Genomic DNA, 15666 nt, shown 5'->3' with positions numbered 1-15666 from the left:
AGGGGTGCCATTAGCAATCAGTTGTTTTGGAGAAAAAAAAAAACACAGCAGACAATTTATAAGCCATAATTGTGTTTACTGTTGCCATGGCAGGTTTTTGATGACCTCTCCCCTTTCTCTGCAGAATATTTCTCCCGTGTGGGTCATTGTACAGTGAGGTAGTGCATGTGTGTCTCACCGATTCTAATGCAAGGTCACTGGGCCATACATGCTCGGTTTTGAGCTTCATTATATCACATACAGCCATAAAACCTTTTTGTAATACACAACAGCATGTACAGTATGTACACTGAACGGTTGCACTAGTCCCACTTCCTCCATTGTACAAAAGAACAATACATTTTGCCACAGATAAAGCACACATCTGTCTCGACATTTCTCAGGACACAGGAAAGTGACAGGTAAATAAGGGAAACAGGTCAAAGGTGAGACTCAAACAAAAGTACCTTACACTGATGTCCCACAGAGTATATAGTGAAATTATTGCTTCTGGACTGCATATGTTATCAGTGGATTTGTTGTCAGTGCAAGTTAAAACTGTAGCTACCAGATACATAGTAAATGTAACGTGAACATATTCAAAACTCTGAATGGTATTACAGTTTGCTAATGCGATACGCGTGTGTGCCTGTGATACAAGGCAAACCTCTCAACATAGATAGTGTTCATGGTGCTACAGCTCTCTGTATTGGCAATGTGGAGAGCTCTGAATTGCCACATTTACCTGCAATCATCGCATAAAAGCCCCTTTTACACTGCAACACTGCAGGATTCAATCAACAAGCGAAGGTGGGGGTTGTCAGTGTTCACTCATAGGCTTCCTATTTAAGAGAAAAAAATCTGTTCCCACATGATATGACCACTCTGGTTATATTAGGCTTTTTTCCTACGCACCATGGGTGGCAGCACTGCTGGTGAAGAACAGCGAGTTAGAAAATAATAACACAACAGAGAGAGAGCAATATTAATTCTCACACAGGCTGTTGAAATGATTTTAAAACTTATTTTACAATTGAGCAACAGATTATCTCTGGTTCACTGAGTCTAATGTTGATTTTAAACTATGGTGCTTGATACTCACTGAGTGATTTCTCCCCTTGTGATTCTTGGTAACAGGTGATCGGTGTGACACCATAGATAGGGTCAGCTTGCTGGGCTTGAATATTATAACTTTCTGCATAAAATAACACGGGAATATTGCTTCTTTTGTCTTGTAAGAGCTGGTGGTGGTGGTGACCAGGTGCAGTTATGGAAAATCAACTCCAGCTTGTGTTCTCACTTCACGCCAACACAGAAAATTAGTAGAGAATGTTGTGTGGTTTGAGTTTATATTTTGCCTGTTGATAACACAGAGTAACTATCCACTCTGTTGTGATGAATCTGATGAACCTGTTTAGTTTATTAAATCTAAAGCATTTAAAGTTCCCCTCCAGACACATTTTAAAGAAGGTAAAAATATTCTGCTGTGATTAATATTTTGCTTAACATGGTTTTCCCACATAAAAAGTTAATGTTTATGTTTGAGCCACAGTCACACCCAGACTCAGACGAGGAGTCTGTTGTGCACCAAAATTGTCAGAATGGTAGTGTAGTTAGAATCTAGTACTTGTTTATGTTGTTTGGGAGCTTGTTAGCTCTTAACTGGCAGTGGCTGACACAACGTGAGTGGTTGTGCTAATGCAAACTCTAGCTCTCAGTACTGACAAGTTCCCTCTGCGCTGGAGGTTTCAAGTTTCTTTTGCCCCATCCTGCAAGTCGACGGGATTGGTTTCTTAGTTATGTGATGTATGAAACCAGGGCCGTCTGAATCCCTGTTTTTTGAGACTGTCACTGGTGCACTGCACTTCCAAAGTGGAAATACTCAGCCATGGTGTTGACTGCTTATTTTGCTCGAGATACGTCTTGTATCATGTAAAATACACTAAACACAAGATTAAAAGCTTGATTTTACTGGTAAGTGTTTTTAAAGTCAACACATGTTTTTCTCAAATTATTAGTTTGGAATATTGTTGCATTTGGACTTTTTGGAAGAATGATTCAGTCCCCATCATGTTGTTATAAGGTTGGCACTTTGGCAAACTTCATATGTCTAATGTTAAAGCTGTAGCTTCTCAGACCTTTGATGAATTCAGTTGTTGTACTCTGTGGTGTTGTAGTGGGGGGAATGTAAGTTCCAACAACTGAGGGCCCCAAATTGAGCTCTTAGCAAATGACTGCCTTTTAAAACATGTTGGCTACAGTCAGCAGCCAAATTTTTCAATCACAGATGAACATGATAATCTCATTTTGTTCTGACGTAGCCTTCGCTGAAGAGTTTACGAATGGCATGATTGCAGGTTTTGCAATTCCAATGAAATAGAGCCCATTAAATAATAGAACTCTCTAATAGGAAATACTTAGCCCTGGCTGGAAAAGAGCCCGAGGCAAACTGAAAAAGGTGACAAGGATGCTCTTTAAGTCTATCCATCTCTCTCCCCTCTAATATATGCCCAATACGCTTGGCTTGAACTCTAGTACCATGCAGCATCCATAAGCTTGCCATTTAAAAATGCCCAGATCCCCGCAGCAATAACAGTGAAGAAAGCTTTCCAGTTTGTGGATGATCTGTTGCCATAGTTACCCGAGCACAGGAACTGAGCACTCGTTACCCTCAAACAGGCAACGGAGCCGAGCCCAAGCCCCTCCTTCTCTTCCTCCCCCTCAGTGGGTCCCCTGGTTGGTTCATTAGCATAATGATTCACGCCAAACTCTCCTTGAAGGGCCGCCATTTGTAGGTTTTTAAAATTGTCAGTGGACTCCTGTCATTATTAAACAAGTTTGTCTTTACTGAGGCTTGTACACTGTATGTTACACAGCGAACTGCAGTGCTGCATAGATAAAAACAGTTTCCAGGGGCCTTTACTGTGGCAAACATCCCCTGAGGAATAATCGTGTTCTTAATCAGGGTTTGAGACACAAGATGTTTTCTGTGTATGGTCAAAGACTGCATGATGCTGCAAAAGCAGGTGGCATGGAAGGTCTATGCTAATACCGATTTATGATAAAGCAGCGTTAAGCCATACTACTTAGCAGCCTGTGTGGGCTCTATTTTGGGAGACAGTTCAATTAACTTAACATTGCATAAAAATCAGGCCGCTTAAGAATTTATTGCCTATTAAAATGACTACCCACTTCAGGGTGGGAGCTTGTTTACAGTTCGCTAAGCAGTGGTTCCTGTGTGACACTGTGCTTAGATGTTTGCAATAAACAGCTTATTAAAAAGCTGCAACAACTGCCCTGCTACAACCTCAAAACATATGCTGTTTCGAGACACAGCAGTGTAGGGGATGCACCTCACTTAATCAGAGATCACATTAGATGAAACCAGGCAGAGATCTTTATCTGTAATGTAATTTCTGTTGACATTCAATACTTATATAAAACTACAATTAAGTCAAATATTTCTTCTTTACTGTTTCTTTTTCTCTGCACAGTGATCTGCAACTTCCGATCATCAATATGTCAGGCCCTGGTCCTGGAGATTGGGGAAACTGTACAGATACTGGAGAAGAGTGAAGGTAAAAGCAGTCAGTTTTCCTATGGCAGTGCAAACTGTTATGCAGGGGTTAAAGTGGGTTTCCTTTGATTAATAAGTAAATAAATGTGATTGGCAGTTTCATACATAATAATGAGGGCCAGTGGACCGTCAAAAAATCCATTAGGTTTTTACCAGCCCTGTCTCTCTTTACTGGGCCTCTCTGTGTACCTGTCATTCGGGTTGCACATGAGAGCATGCCCCCCCGCTGCACCGCTAAACTGGATCTTACACCAGATCCCCCGACCTGACAAATCCCACTTTAGCCCCTGATGTTGTGTATTTTTTTCTGGAAAGTTTTTTGGAAACCTGAGAAAAGTCTACATTCTTTAGTTAAAACATAAACTACTACTTATTTTTAGGCTTATTCCAGTCTCCTTAGATTCAGTATTTAAATTAGACTACTTTTAGGCCAAATATATTATTAAAGGATTTGGTATTTATGCACCAGAATTTTATTCCTGGATGGAGAGGGCTTTGAAACAGCATTTAGACCTTTATGTTGAGAAATAAAACATTAACACTTCGGCCCGTAATTTGCTAACAATTTTCTGTTAGGAACTATGTAATGTGGTACTAATTATAAACAAAGACACATTTTACTCTTTGTTAATTAGTTCAGTTTGTGAGTAGTTGTTGATTTCCAGAGGAAAATGTGATTTACGTGAACTATATGAAATATGAGAAATCCAAATAATTTAAATAGATTAGGAAGTTTCTTTTTTGGGTTTGGGGTGGGGAGGTTTGGGAGACCTTGACTCATGACCGCAGTATTTCTAAAATCCGGGCTACAGCCCTTTCTGTTAACCATCTTGGCGTCATGGCATTGTTTCAGGGCAAACAAATGGGGCCATCTTGGAACCTCCAGCACCAACAACAGCTTTACAGTTCGAATTTTGAAATTTGTTACTTTTTCAGTCACTACAGTTATTTTTATCCATCAGACCTATGTCTTGGTTTAGCCTTGCTAACTGCTTGCTAATGAAATCCCTGTTATCGGTTACTATGCTAAACGACTTCATGGCCAGTAAATTAAGAGACTCTGAAGTATCCACAGCATCAGTTAAAATGACATGGTTTGCTTTTAATGGTCAATAGGACAGGGCAAAAACATTTTATTAATTTTGTTTAAGCTGTTTAGTGGAAATCACACTGACTTTCCTGCAACAGTGCTTAGCTATGCTAGGTTAAGATAGTCAAGGCTGATGCAAGTTTGATGAATAGTTAGCTAAAAATTATATATATAAATATATTTGTTTACTGTTACAGTCAGGTAACATGTAAACATGACACACTTCACCATATTACCAAGTACCACAGCAAAATGTTACATACTGTATACTGTATAATAGTTTGTTTGTGTGGTAGCGAGGTTTCCTGATGTGCATTCTGATCTTCCTTTAGGTTGGTACAGAGGCTTTTCCACCAAGAAGCCATCTATCAAGGTAATTATAACGGCATACACAAATTACTGGTTTGACATTGTGTTGATTGCTACTGGCTACGTACAGTATTGTGAATTCAAATGCATTCAGAGTGAAGAAAATGCATTGCAAGACTCATATTTAAAGCACAAGGCATAAAGACAAAAAAATTCAACAATCAGTTTTGTCATTTGAAAATTAAACCTGTACATATATTTACCTATGCATTAATAAGGCAGCATTTTTCCAGATGCTAACTAAAAAAATGGTTGGCCACCAACTGTTTAATATAAGGTAAACTATCTGTCAGACAAATGAAGTGACACCAACACATCTGTAAAACTGGTTGCCCTGTAAAGCGAAGTGATCTTCACATCAGGCTTCTATCAAAGACCAATGCATTTTTGTGAATGATAATGATAATGTAATGTGAGAGATATGCATCCCAGAAATAACTTTGTCTAGACAACAAAGGCCTTAATGACTGATTAACTTATTGAATAGAGCTTTGATTTGACAAAAATAGAAATCTCCTGACCCGTATTTGTGGGTGAGGTGCTTTTAACCAAGTTGTTCTGACTTCATAGCACAGAAGCACTAAATGTAATGCCATCTTCAAAAAGATATTTACAAATGGTGAAAAAACAAAAAAAACCAAAATGTACAGCACGTACCATATAATGACAAGAAAATATCAGTCGTATGCATCGCAAGTACATCATATTTGCATGATGCACACCTTGGTATTAGGCCCTATCATTTTCTTTTAAATTGTAGGATGGCTCTTTACAGATCACTGCATCATGGACCCTCCACTCTGAGAGTATGCAGTATTATTACTGCGCTGTTTTCCCTCCTTTGCAGAATTTGCAAAAAATCTATTTTTTTTCCTTTTCTGCCAGCAGATGGAGCAATTAGTAATCTGAAAAGCAGTCATCATACCAAAATAAGCTTTTTTGTTTTGTTTTGTTTTAATAAAATGGCAGTTCAGTTCTATTCCATAACACTTAATAAATTGTTTTCAACAGTGACTGCTGCGGGACAGATACAGCAACACTTGTTGTGGGGTTATATCTTTGATTAAAGCATAAAAAGAAAGGTTCGGATGGAAGGCAAGATGGAGCGATTGAATTTAAACCTCTCAATTCTCAGTTCAGAGTTTGTCCATGCAGCATTTATGTGATAAATCCTCTGCACACTTCTCAGTAGGAAGAGACTGTAGGTGCAGAACTCTGAACAATACAACACCATCAATCCTAACAGATCAATATTCTGCACTGCAGTAAATGGTTATTAAATATGACTGACACATCTTCCTCCCATAGGACTGATTGTTCAGTAAAGAATGTTTATGACAGGCTTCATCCTTGATAACCTGTAGCTGTGCAGTCTGGAAAGTCGTTGGACAAAGTTGGAGAACAAAGATGTAAAGCCTGCATATCCACAGAACAAACAGTAGTATAACCAGAAACACAAATACCAGCTATATTTTTACGAACATTTTTTTTGTTGTTGCTATTTTGTATGTTTGCTCTGCTTTAAACTGAAATGTCAGAAGCTGAAGTGATATGTGATACTGCTGGAATGTTTTAAAGAAAGCAAAAAAGCTGTCCAGTCCTGGTAAATGTAGGTGTTAGTGGCTACAAGCTGTCCTTCTCTACTCTCATCAGCTATTTACAGTTCTTACTAACACCCCTCCATTTTGTTATGTACTCCGCTGCCCACATTCATTCGCCCCCATACTCTCTCTGTGCTGAGAGAATTAGTTGTGTTCACAGTGGCCAATTCTTCACATCTGGCAGATTACAATAAGAAAGGTGAACTGCAAGGGTGGCAGTTGGCACCACTCAGTCTCTCATGCCCTTCCCCTGCTAAGCCAAGCCACTATAGGGCTCCTGCACATTGCTCTGCCTCTCGTCTCTGTAGTCTTGCGCGCTACAACAATATGGGCTCACATTTATTTTCCTTTGCATGGCAGAAAATGTTAGCACACAGCAAAGCAGACATTGTCAAAATATATACAAAGGAAGTGTGGTCTTGCACTTCCTTCAGCATATAATGTGTCGCCAGCAGAAATGTAAAATCTCTTTTTTTTTTTTTTTTTTTCCTTTTCAATTGTAGCATTCAACACGGTTTAGGCTAGATTACCTAATAACAGAAACATAATAAAATGCCTTACATTTTGTTTATGTGATGAAACTAGAATTAAAAATCTAATCCTGTCACACTCGCTAACATCTTCTCTCCCTCTTCTGTCCAAAGGGTATTTTCCCAGTCAGCTATGTCCACTTGAAGAAATCCACAGTGACCAACAGAGGGTGAGTTGTTTGGGCTTTTGTTTTGTTTTTTAATTTGAGCTTGAACTTTCAGAGCAAGTATATACCCCACCCTGATACACCAACAAACATACCCAAAAAGCAGAAAAGGTTGCCAGAGTAGCAAATAATGGTCCATGCAAGCCCAGATATGCTGTATCTCCAGTGTCCACAGCCACGGTGATGGAAATGTCCATATTGGCTGGGAATTTCCATACGTTTTGCCGGCCTGGGGATGGACAATTAGTACAACTTAAAAGGTAGTTCAAATAAACTGTATATTAAGCCACACTCATACACACTCATGCATAAGTCAACATACACTACTTAACTGCAGCTGAGTCAATTTGCTTTCTGATATTATCAATTAAGGGACCCAAAGTCTTAACAAATTTACAGTATGAGTCAGATGAGGAGTTCCTAATCTCCTCCAAATAAAGACAGGAAACCATATTATCGAGCCACTTAACCCTTTTAGCTGTAACCATGCAAAACATTGAAATCTGCTGGGTTTCACATCTAACCCAACAATTTTTCTTCAGATTTTTTGCTGATTCCAATAAATCATCACAGGGTATCTGCCGATACCAAGTGCCGATCCGATGCCAGTGATCTCTGTTCGATAAATTTAAACTTTGTATACCTGATTGCGTGCAACTCCTTGGAAACATAGGGCCAGGCATTTCTGTGGTTTAATTTCTGCACCCCTCTGTGAATGAATGAATGTAACTAATAACAGAAACACAGAAATTCCTGTTGACACAGATAAAGAAACCGTATTCTAAAGAAACCTGTTTTCTCAATCAGCTTCTTACTATGAGGGATGGGGTATATATGTTTAAAATGTGAGACAGTTGTGGGGTGTTTTTTTCATGTTACCCAGACTGTCAATCAAATCTAATCAAACCACACCCACACAGTCCTGGATTGGTGCATCCCTAATCGCGCTTTAAAAATGTCCTGCCGAGGGTCTGCAAATATTTGGAGACGTAACAATATACAGGAATTCATATTAACCTATGCCGTGCATGTATTTGGTAATGCTGGAAAGATCTATATTAATCTGAGATTACCAACAATCCTTGGTCAGTGGAGCTCGTAGCAGTTATACATTTTATTTTTTAAATGTACAATTTTTGTTACATAAAGAACATACTGTGTCAGGACAGCTTTAAAATTTCCTGGATTTATGACTGTAGGAGAACGAAGCATGTCTCTGTGACACAATGTGAATATAAATACATGCAAAAACAGGCTTGGCTTGGGCGATATGACGATGTAGCGATATCTGTAATATGCCTGCCTGTACTAGGCCACTATCCGCAGTGAGCTGAATGTCCTTCTGGCAAACTTGGGTTGACAGGATTTTTGCGTCGGTGTGAAGAAGTACATTGATTTATCAGGTACTTAATTCTGAAATTAACAGTAATTCCCATCTGTTATCGTCTATAAACTGTATTTCCAGGAAAATTCACAGTATACATGTAAGGAAATCACAATGTAAAATTACAAATGCCATGAAAGAAGGTTTAATCCATATTGCCCACCCTTAGGACCAGCAATAGTTAAACCTAGCAGCCACATTAAGATTAGAGAGAGGGAATACCTAGTGCATATATATGAAACATTACATTATCTGTGTCATTCACTTTATGGGTGTTTATTATTAAAGAGACACATATAGTAAACTCAGCAAGTTAAATTTATTGCAGCACAAGGTATTTTATGTAGGAGGGGTGTGCAGTTCAAAATACTGAAGACCTATTGTATACAACATCAGCAGTGGTTTGTCTCCACAGGTCCATTGCTACCACAACTTTAATGAGACATACTGGAGGACGATATGTGCTATGACAATAAAAAAACTCTTGTGTTTATTCTGTACTGGTCAGGAGCCCTCCCTCCCTCATTACACAGAGAGTGTGATATAGATTCATCAACGGATCAGTGTCAGGGCATGTGTATCCCTCCCGCGTTGTCATCTAATTTAATCTAATCTAATCTTCAAGAGAATTACCACCTGACAGCTGCTGACATGCCTGCGCGCACGCACACACACACGCGCACACACAAACGTACACACAGCGGTCATCTACAGTTCCTGTCACAATAGCCGTCCATGGCAGTAGAGGGTAGAATAAAGACGAAGAGAAAGGCAGGCAGCAGAGCTCTTTATCAGCCTGAACTCATGGATGTTAAATCTGCAGGCTGGGTTCGGTGGCTCATTGTGGACTGGGAGTTTGCTGTTATATCACCACCCTCCAGTTGAGTTACCACATAGCAGGAGGACTCTTGTTTGCACTCAAACAATTAAAAGTACAGACTTGGAAATTGACATTATTATACCCCCTCGCTCCGGGAGTTGCACTTTGGGAAACCTGTCTCATGGAGTTAATGAGGTGACGCACCTACTGCATCTCTGTAGTTCTCCCAAAGCATCCTCGCCACAGACAATCAACCTGATTCATCGTGTAATGGAGATGTTTCCCTCGTTGCAAAAACAATGATACAGTTTCAAAGTTCATTCTTTGCAGCATAGGTCAGAGCCTAGTGAGTAAAGTGCAAAGTGTCACAAGAGATCTAACCTTTGGTTTAATGTTTCCCTATGAATGTGGTCACACAGGAAGGATGGTTCTTGTGGTTTTCACAGGGGAGCTCCTCCCCCATTTCTAACCACAGCCAGAAAAATATCCTTACTCTTCATGATACCACCTCTTTGTCATTTCATAGCTGTTAAATCCTTAAAAAGCTGTCTTGAAGCAGCGACATGCATGCACGTGGTTTTATATGTTTGTGTATTTGTAAGTGTTGGGTTAGTTACTTGAAGAATGTAATCATTTAGACATTACACATTTACCCATTTAAAAAGTAATTACATTACTTTGCTATTTACTCAATAGCAAAAGTAATTTGTTACATTACGCGTTACTTTACAATCAAAGGTGCCTTTTAAACAACTTCGAAGCCTGGGCACCCACATGTTTCTTCTTCGGTATATAACGTACAGTATGTTGAAATGCAAAACGAGACATTGTAGTTTAACAAGCAGCCAGTCTGTGGTTTGGAGTTATTTACTGACCATCAATAGCTAACTTAAGACCCATCCCTTACCCTGCAACTGTGAACTAAACCAGGTGGTTCCTGAATGTAACCAGAGAGTAACATTAGCAAGTCAGCAAAGAAGACACAACATGTCAATAAAACAATTTTGGCGTCACCACTAGGTGCATTTCCCCCACAGCCCTGACGCCAAGCTACCACCTTGCTTACTGCTGGCATTGGACCATATTCTGTGACTACTGTAGCAGGACCAAAGAGGGTGCTTTTGTATGGATTTTACTGTAGTTGTAGCTAATAATGTTGTTCAGTCTTTAAAATGGGTGAAAGAAAGGCAAGTGCCTGACAATATTTAGATAGACTGCATATTTTTGTTTAATTCTCTAGACATAGTATGGTCACAATTTTTAAGGCGATCAAAAGATGCACATTAGAATAAAGATCAAACTTCCTGACACAGTTCATCAGTATTGCGACCCTGCTGTGCCCGGAAACTGAAAAAAAATATACAGCATCTTAATAATATGATTAACGTAAGTCGTAACAACCACTTATGTTAAGTGATAATCATGCAACAGTGACCCCTATGGTCACACTTTATGGTGGTCACAGAATATGATGTAACATGCACAGAAACCAAACTGATGTCAACCATTCATCAAACTTCCACTAAGGTGGCAGCAAGAGTGTAACGGGGATCAGTAACTGTAATGTAATTACTGAATTTTCAAATGGTAATCCCTTACATTACTCGTAGCTGAAAAAAGTAATCACATTATTATAATGTATCAAGAAGTAATGCATTACTGCTCAACACTGACATTTGTGTATGTGTGCCCTTTTTGTGAGCTCACATTCATGCAAGTTTTTTTTTTTTTTTTTTTTTTTTTCCCGCTGCAGGCTCTGTGAGACTGTGGTGCCACTCGAGGACCCTATTATCACAGAGACCACCTCCACACTGCAGGAATGGGGTGTCTTGTGGAAGCAGCTCTATGTGGTCAGTAGCACTATATTATAGTACATCTCACTCATATCCAAACAAAACACTAAGCAATAAATGGAAGACTGGATTTGACATTACCAAGATTTCCAAGGTAATTTGAAGAAAAATAGCTTTGGAAAAAAAAGAAATTGCATCTGTTGTTGTTTTATGTGCATCCTCCACAGGGGGTTTGATGGAAAAGGCTTTTCCAATATGTTTTTCTTCGCTGCACCTAATTCAACACCTTGTATAACCAGATCTGGCAGCAAGAGTGGTGAAAATCCTGAGATACAGCCCAAACATACAGTGACAGCTCCTTTAGATGTTTCCCCATAGCATGTCGTTCTGACTGTCACCCCACATTTTCATATACTATCTATGTGGGAACAGATATGGTGGTTGGACACAGATAATGGCCTACAGACCTGTCATGTGCAATTTCATGCTATGTCATTCAGCCATTGATTGATCTTGGCCTGTCTCTAGTACTTTCTGCATCATCTTAAGATCCATCACCTTCAGTCAGCCTTTACTTGCCGGGCAAAAGTGATTACTGGAAGCCTAAAGCATCCTTAATCCTGCTAAGTGTCGAGGGGGCAGGCAGAAGTGGTTGGTAGGGCTTTGAGTTTGGAGCTGAGTGGATACGTTGCAGAGCTGGCAGCAAGTTTTTACATAACCTCTCACTGAGGACTGCTCATGCTCTGAGCAACTAAGGAGCCCGAGGCATTGGTGTGGTGATGTAACTTCCTCTGAAGCTCGACTAATGTGAAGTGCTGATTTAACAGTGCTTGTTTTGGTGCTCACCCCCTGTGTGATATGGGCCATGTTGCCACAGTTGCATCCATAATAATAGGATGTAGTATTGGCTAGATGTTGATACATTTCACCTTATTGTTGCCAATTAGAATACATGGTACTACTTCAGGGAGCAATGGCCTAAGCAAAGCTGTGTATCTGTTACAATGTTTATAATTAGCCCTGCAGAATAGTCGTCCGAAAGGGCTCATCAACCCTGACAAGAATCTTTGTTTTTCAGCAGCAACCAGCCTTTGAGAACTTGCAGTGTTTATCCTCATTAAATTTACATGGGCACTGTGGTGGTACTTAATCTTTCCATTTATGTAAACAAACCTGGGTGGTAATGTGGGCTTGTCCTACCATTAGACTGAACAGAGAATGCCTGAATCAAAAGAGTTGTACTTAGTCCATTAGCAACGGCGATGTAATTCATTACCGTGAGGAGGTCAAAGCAGACATCCAAGGGATATTTTTTTTGTTTCATGAACAAAACCAGTGGGCTTAAATCTCAGTGGCAACAATATTGTTCTGCTACTTGCACAGGCTGGCAGGATGGTTGGAGTGTGATTTTTGTCTTTATCATACTTAATGTAAAATAAATCGACAGAATCTGATGTCAGAGAAGGACTTTGATGTGGACGCTTATATTTTTTTCTCAGTGTTTAGCTTTGTAGTTGTAATTACAGACAATTAATATCACAGATGGTATGAGGTAAATTCTGGGATGAGTCTCATTAATAGTCTTTACGTAAATGCTGCAATAGGAGGAGATCGCATATCCTAACTAAGTATTTTTTGCCTACTTCATCAGAAACACAAGGTGGATCTGTACCATAAGCTCCGTCATGTGATGAACGAGCTCATCGACCTGCGTCGGCAGCTGATCCAGGGTCATCTCGCCCAGGACCAGACTCGCGAGATCAAGCGGCACATCACCGTACGGCTCGACTGGGGCAACGAGTGAGTACTCTTATACTGAATGGACTGCATCGAGAGAGTGGAGGATTGAAGGCATGCTCTACAACAAACAGTTGTTTTTAACAGGTGGCCACCAAAGAATAAAATATTTCCTTGGCACTGGAAAGATCTACAATACTGGGCGAGTGTGTGCGTAATAGCATCCTCTGTGATGTAATTTTATGGTCATTTAGCAGATCAGTGAATTTCAAGCGGTTTAAAGTCAATGCACATCCCCCTGGAGGAACTGTAAAGCCATATTCTTACTGTTGCCAGTTTCAAACTCCATCCAACTGAAGAGTGACAGGCCTCCATAACGGAGATTAAGATGTGAGGGCTCCAGCTCGGCTGAGGAAGAGCTTTATGTGAAGGGGCCATCTGTCAGTTTGATATAAGATTCATTGCACAACTGCACATAAAAGTACACACATACTCACTTTGAACTACATCACTGGATTGGTCAACATTAGTGTGTGTCACGCTTGTACGATATGTTTTAATGCAAAAGCATTGCAAAAGCAAGCCTGAGATGCAGATAATTGTGTGTGGTTGTCTGTGGTGCACACTGACCTGAAAGCTGTAGTGATGTGATTTCATGGTCACCGCAGCATTGATAGCACTCCATGATTTGGAGGCGCCACAATTTTCTTTGAGTGAAGGGTTAAACTGTGGTGTACAACAGCATGGCATGAGCCAGCGGTGCAAGTAGGCAAAGTATATTTACTCCAGTACTGTACCTAATCTCTTTATTCCCACAGACTTTGTCATGGGTCTGTCAGTATAAAGCCATGTTGAGTGGTCAAGCACTGTTCAAACCCATAAGTCTTCATTACATTGTACTATTGCAGCATTTCCAAAAGATGCCAGATATTTCACTGATAAATCAAACTGTAGCTGGCAGCAAACTGATACAGAACACAATTTATACCGTATATATAGGAGTTAAACTGGTTAAGTACAGGCACTTTTCTTGTATATTTCCATTTTGTTTTCCATTATATTTTTACTCCTCTACACTCCTGTGTGTGTGTGTGTGTGTGTGTGTGTGTGTGTGGGTGTGTGTGTGTGTGTGTGTGTGTGTACATATATATACTGTATATCACGTGTATATACATCGGTATATACATTACATCATTACTGTAATGACACATTAATGCATAAGCAGCATTTTAATGTTGTAGCTGTTTGAGGTGAAACTATGTTTAGCAACTTTAAATAATGGTGGGTAGTTACCAAATCTATAAGAATTCATAATATATATATATAATGATAAAGTGATCATGTGTTTTGTATTTAAAATCTTAAAGAAAAAGTTTGACTTTTTAGGGAATACGCCAGTATTCACTATCACTATTTCGTGGCCCCGAGCAATAGCCATGCAACAAGCACAGACCTACCATGACTGCAGCCCCCCCAGTGAAACAGCCAGTTGTTGTTGTTACACATTTGGGTTTTGTACTTATTAATTACAAATGCAAAATATTTTATACATTTTTTTAGCTTTAGACAGAGCCAGACTACCTTTTGATTCCTGTTTCCAGTCTTTCTGCTAAGCTAAGCTAACCCGCTGCTGGCTCTAACTTCATAATTTAACATACAGACTCTTCTCATCTAACTCTTGTCCCGAAAGCAAACAAGCATATTTCCCAAAATGTCAGACTATTCTGTTTATATGCAAATTAACTACAGATGTCAGATAAATGTGGTGGAGTGAAGAGTTCAATATTTTCCTCTGAAATGTACTGGTATAAAGTATAAAGTAGCATGTAACAGAAATACTTAGGTAAAGTACAGGTACCTCAGAATTATACCAAAGTACAGTACTGTTTATAAAGGGAGGTTTGAAAAATTGATTTTGGATTTATTACATAGTTGAATAAGACAAAATATAAAACTAACTCCAAATGAGAAAGAACACCAACATTTTATGTGTAGAGCATTCATTAAAAGTTGCAATATGTCATTTTTTGATTCAGAACCTCTGTTTTTTATTTAAAGGCTGTGATTTCTTTCTTCAACACTGTTTTTTGTCTTCTCCCTTATACACCCCTGATCCCTCTCTCACCAGGCACCTTGGCTTAGACCTTGTTCCGAGAAAAGAGTTTGAAATGGTGGATCCAGATCAGATCAGCGTGTCAGAGCTATACAAACTGGTATGTTGAATGGCATTATTTTTGAACCAGTGCATGCTGTACTAATTCATCCCCTGAATTATTAAACAGATTCAATTTAGAAAGGGAATGTGTATACTTTGAATAATAAATATGCAATTACATATATCCCTGCAGCATGTATACCCTATATCTGTAGCCGTGACTCCAATGATGCTGTCTCTACACACTATGAGATTTTTTTACCCACTGTGCACCTCTTTTTTTCTCCGCACAGCCTGGTTTTACATATAGTAATGTGTTGTTGGATGTGTTGTCGGATGTGTAGGGATGTGTGAATGTACCGATTATCAAATCATCCATAAGAAGGTGACTCACGAGAGAGCACGATTCAGCTGTCGGAACTGCCTCATGTGACCTGTTCTTTATGCTCGTCTTACCGCCATAT

At 39.5% G+C, this 15666-nt stretch overlaps 1 protein-coding gene across 1 annotated transcript in view; it reads left to right on the top strand.

Annotated features, from left to right (window-relative positions):
* LOC120803303 (dedicator of cytokinesis protein 3-like) overlaps nucleotides 1-15666 on the top strand; it is a 48515-nt gene that overhangs the window by 3237 nt on the left and 29612 nt on the right. The window contains exons 2-7 of the mRNA XM_040151644.1: nucleotides 3474-3557; nucleotides 4979-5019; nucleotides 7261-7316; nucleotides 11271-11367; nucleotides 12962-13110; nucleotides 15176-15260. Coding sequence (XP_040007578.1) covers nucleotides 3474-3557; nucleotides 4979-5019; nucleotides 7261-7316; nucleotides 11271-11367; nucleotides 12962-13110; nucleotides 15176-15260 — 512 coding nt within the window. The remainder of the gene's footprint in view (nucleotides 1-3473; nucleotides 3558-4978; nucleotides 5020-7260; nucleotides 7317-11270; nucleotides 11368-12961; nucleotides 13111-15175; nucleotides 15261-15666) is intronic.

This window comes from Xiphias gladius, chromosome 18 (genome assembly GCF_016859285.1).
Source record: "Xiphias gladius isolate SHS-SW01 ecotype Sanya breed wild chromosome 18, ASM1685928v1, whole genome shotgun sequence".
In the NCBI taxonomy this organism is placed as follows: Eukaryota; Metazoa; Chordata; class Actinopteri; order Istiophoriformes; family Xiphiidae; genus Xiphias; species Xiphias gladius.
This window is presented reverse-complemented; position numbering and strand designations above follow the sequence as displayed.